We start from the raw sequence: 5267 nt of genomic DNA on the forward strand, positions 1-5267 counted from the left end.
GCACCAGGTCACCGAGCCTGACAACTCGATCCATGTCGTCTCAGCGCAGGTTGCTGGGGATTTATGTTCTTACCCGAAATCCCCACGAATGTCAGAAAAAGTAATTGTACAAAAATATCCATATATACGAGTGAATTATGTGTATTATAATCATAAATGAATGAAGGGTCAGATCGAATTTATGTTTTAGTCCGTGCTACCATTCGAAAAAATGTTATTGTAGGAAGTTTAAAAAATACGAAGGCAGCTGAGGTTAATCTGATCATATGTGAATAATTATCTCCCTTTGATTAAGCCACTCTTCCATTCTCGCCTATACGAAGTCAAATGTTATAAATGCCCTCGTTGGTCTGAGATGAGAGAAACATTGAAGCGTCTGTATAATCCCCATGGTAAACCCGTCAAGTAAATGGAGTATGGTTGTGAGGGGCGACGAGCGGGATCGGGTCGGTTGGTTTGATGTTTAACACCGCACTCAGCAATATTCCAGCTATATGCCGGCGGTCTGTAAATAATCGAGTCTGAACCAGACAATCCAGTGATTGATATCATGAGCATCGATCCGCGCAATTGGGATCGATGACATGCCTCAACCAAGTCAGCGAACCTGACCACCCGGTCCCGTTCGTCGTCTCTTAGGGGGAAGGGGGGGGGGGGGGGGGGGGGGTGATTCAGGTCGCGATCGTGCACGTTACCACTTTGGTGAAACCTGCAAGCACGGGAATGATGCTGACAGACCATTGATCATAATCATGTTGACTCAGGGATTCGAACTCATACTCAGATGGCCCTTTTATGCTCTGCATTACGTTCGTCATTTGAAACCCTGTTGATTTTATGTTGCATTAGAATAATTTTACACCTGACCTGGATGACAAATATATAAACGTCAACGTCAGAGGCGTTGGCTCGTCACGCCGAAGGCCCCGGATCGACCCCCCACATGTGTACAATGTCTGATCCCCATTACTGGTGGCCACCGTCGTGATATTGCTGGAATATTGCTAAAGGCGGCGTAAAACCATATTCAGTACTCACTCAACGCCAGAGAATAACCAGTCTCTGAAACAGATTCTTTTGGGCGCAAAGGACAATATAGTGGTGAACAGAAGAGTCAACAGTCATGAGAACTACATATTTGGAAATGTACCAACACGGCATGTGTTTATATGTCAGCCGTTTGTGAAATCATCTTCAGTCATCCCACAGCATATGACGCCAGTTTCCTTGTCAACACAGTGAGTGAGGTGGGTTTGCCGCCACGTTTAGCTATATTCCAAACACATCACGGCGTATGGATACTTAATATGGGCTTTCACACATTCTTCCCATGGTGAAAATCAAACCCGGGCCATCGGTATGACGAGTGAGCGATTAACCACTAGGCTACCCCACCGGCCCTTGTCAATAGAGATTAACCAGCACCTCAATGACTGCAACTAATGGTATCACGTCCGTTATGTATATACTACAATCAATCGTTTAAAGACGCTATGTATATTATGAAAGAAAATCTTCAACAAAAGGCCACTTTTCACCTTCGCGCGGTTGTCTCGGGACGAGCCACAAGGTTAATCTCAACTTCCGGTGCAATCCGCTGAATACACGAGACAATATCTAAGACTTGCATTCCGCCGCAGTCAGTGCACGCAGTCAGACCTCAACGCACGGAGTCTCTCAACGTGAAGAACAAACATGAGAGGACTTATTGTTGGTATTGTGAAGATGATCATCGCTATGAAGACGCGCACGATGTCTCAGATTCTTCTAATTCTGACGCTGATGAACATTATGTTGTCATACTGTGTCCCTGTGTGTGGCCCCAATCAGTTTTTTGACGTGGACGCTCACATGTGTGACTTCTGTGATATGATCTGTGACCACCCAGAACTACAAGATACTCTGGTCAAGTGTCACACCTATTGTCCAGGTAAGATGGAATATGTACTTATCCGTTTACTTGCATTCTTTTATCCTCAGGGGCGGTCGGGTAGCCTAGTGGTTAAAGCGTTCGCTCGTCACGCCGAAGACCCGGGTTCGATTCCCGACATGGGTACAATGTGTGAAGCCCATTTCTGATGTCCCCCGCCGTGATATTGCTGGAATATTGCTAAAAGCGGCGTAAAACCATACTCACTCACTCACTCATTTATCCTAAAATACTTCCCTTGACAGTTGTCCGAATTAGAATGTACGTGAAACCGAAACACCAGGCAGCTAAGACTGATCTCCATCTGAATATTAAACCGGTTAAATTGACGGCGTATGCCTGTCGCATGTTTGCATGTGTTTAAATTAAGCCTAGGTTAACTACCAAACCTTTTATTTATCCTCCAATATGTTGTAAAAGCAGATAACTATTAAACTCTTATCATAAACACTCCAGTCACATATCATTTGCTGATTCTAATGGCGAGAAACATGTTGACATGTTGTTACAACGGCTGTAAGTGCACCATTCAATTGATTCGTTGGTTATATCAGTGTGATATTTATAGTCCAGGTTAATCTTGTTCGTACAATCGTCGGACCAGCCTGTGACGTAAGGCATTTGTCATGTGATGCTATTAAGAATAAAAAAAATTGTACTGTCTGGTGTGATTCAATAATAAGCCGACCTATAAAGTATCCGGGGTAGAATAGGTCAACCCATGCTTGCCATAAAGGGCGACTATGCTTGTCATAAGAGGCGACTAACGGGATCGGTTGGTCAGGCTCGCTGACTTTGTTGATGCATGTCATCGTATCCTAGATGTTCATGATGTCAATCACTGGATTGTCTGGTCCAGACTCGATTATTTACAGACCGTCGACATTTAGCTTGAATATTGCTGAGTGCGGCGTTTAAAAACAAACAAACAATACTAAGCCATGTTTTGATCTGTAGTTTCACTGTCAAACCTACTCGTGGGTACAGCCATCGGGTCCATAACTGATGTCAATGAGTGCCGTGTTTCATTGATATTTTCATTCCTAGACTACCACTATCAAGTACACCTGGGTATTCCTTTTCGCAGAGATTTCTGTTGGTTGTGGAAAGGGGTTTGTCGCTTTATATTATAATGGGTGATGACAATGTGATGATACAATAACACACCAACTGCTATGTTGTAAGCTTTAGCTGACGCAAGGAAACCCTTTACGAGCATCTATATGACACGTTAAACATAGAACAATACATGTGCATTGGAGGTTGTAGGGATGACGAAGTGAAAATTGTGACATTTCTCAGTGGTATAAGTCCCATTGTAGAGGATATGAGCGTTAACAGCTGGGCCGAATTCATATCATCTGTATCAAGGCATCAGCTCCTGGAACATGCGATCAATGATCTGTCCATAGACAGTAACAAATCTCACACCAATAGTTTGCCATGTAAATAAGCAATATTGTAAAACTATCAATTTCTCTGCATCGTGTCCTTTAGAATATGTACTGTTAACATGATTACAAATTTATGTCACTCTCTAAAACTATTGGAGGACATAAGGAACAATCATCCATTATGGGGCGGCGGGGTAGCCTTGTGGTTGATGCTTTCGCTCGTCACGTGAACACCATTCATAAAGGAGCAAACCCTTTGCATTGGCCACATTCTCGGCCGTGTCATGCCGACCCATGGTATATTGATAAAAGCCGGTCTACAACCCGTGTCACTCCACCGCTGTACTTCCGCGTGTTGGTTGAATCAACGTGTTATTTATAGTCAAGGTTAATCTTGTTTGTACATTCGACGGATCCGTCTGTCCCATTAGACAGTTGTCAGCTGATGCAATTGAGACGTTCAACTCTCTGGTGCCGTTCAATACCGAGGGCCATGTTGTAATATGTACTTTCACTCGCGGGTACAGCTTTCATGTTATAGCCACAACTGATGGACGTGAAGCGCCGGGGTTCATTTAGACTTTCATTCTTAAGCTATAAGGTGCGGTGGGGTAGCCGAGAACCCTTCGTACACTACTCTCGCATCCGCTGTAAACGCTAGAGCTGACTCGGTCCAGTTTAATTACAAGAAGATATGTTTCTTCGATACTGTGATATATGAATTTATAACAGCCCTAGGTACACTTACCGACGTATTTACACAGAGGCACTCGCCACCTTATCATATACCCAAAATGATACTAGTGTGTCCCCGGTGGAACTACTTCATGAGCATTCGTGAATATTTATGACATTTGTTTCAAAGTACTGTAAACTACGGTTATAACGAACTCAAATGGACCACTAATTTTAGTTCGATATAACCGTAGTTCGTTATAAGCAGATATACAGCATATATACAACAAAAGCCCGGGACTAAAAAATAAGTTCGTTATATCGGTCAGTTCGTTATAAGCGTGTTCGTTATAACCGTAGTTTACTGTATGTTTTTGCAGGTAAATATATATATGTAGTGTCCTAAGCAGAAATATGGTTGTAATATGTGCGACTAAATTTTCAATCACCAATATTTTGATCGCAGCTTTCTTACCAACGAAGAAACCTGTGACAACGTTGACAACTGGAACACCGTCTCACGTCGTCGCTACAACTACGTCAGCACCTCCGCCACGTGTTCACCTTCACGGCGCACACGTTGTCCTGATAGCACTGGGAACAAGTATAGTAGTGGTCGCTGCTCTAGGGATACTGGGGATCGCATACGGAGACAAGCTGTGGAAGATGGTGAAGAAACTCATCCCTCGCAACAACGTCTACGACGAGGCTGTGAAGTACCCTATACAGGAGGTCGGCGCTAGGAACAACGACGCCACAAACGTATTTCCTGTTCCCAATGGTAGGTTGAAAACAATAATTAAAACATAAAGTCTTTGATGTCTTGTGTGACTAGGTATATATTTAACAACAGCTAATAACATGACTTCTTACATCTCATGTTTGTTCTTTTTCCAGATCCACTTATTCCATCTGTTGCAGTGGCTGACTGATTACGTTTGTCATTGTCACAGAGAGACCGTTTGTGCTTCAAATTCATTCATCTCATGGACTATTATAATACTGCGTCATGGATCATCGAGGGGCTGTACCACTGCTTCATGGGCTACGCGGGACAATACATGCATGATACAGCAAGTCTCTTCAGTATCACTCGAAGACAGCGCCATCTTTGATAAGATACAGATACACTGAAGGCTGGACCTTTGACTGACTTCATCATTGTCATTGTCGACATCAGAATAGCGTATCACTCCTACCCTTCAGAACAGGTGCAACCTACGTAGATCTCCATGGCATGAACCTGTCACATTACCAAAGCTACCAAA

At 43.4% G+C, this 5267-nt stretch overlaps 1 protein-coding gene across 1 annotated transcript; it reads left to right on the top strand.

The window, feature by feature from the left end:
* Positions 1–1695: 1695 nt before the first annotated feature.
* Positions 1696–4931, top strand: LOC139468416 (uncharacterized). The gene is made up of 3 exons (XM_071250371.1): positions 1696–1930; positions 4466–4780; positions 4897–4931. The coding sequence occupies exons 1-3, from the start codon at positions 1696–1698 to the stop codon at positions 4929–4931; spliced, it is 585 nt and encodes a 194-aa protein (XP_071106472.1).
* The last annotated feature ends 336 nt before the right edge of the window (positions 4932–5267 follow it).

This window comes from Haliotis cracherodii, unplaced genomic scaffold (assembly GCF_022045235.1).
Source record: "Haliotis cracherodii isolate W230 unplaced genomic scaffold, xgHalCrac1.p SCAF_2, whole genome shotgun sequence".
Lineage (NCBI taxonomy): Eukaryota > Metazoa > Mollusca > Gastropoda > Lepetellida > Haliotidae > Haliotis > Haliotis cracherodii.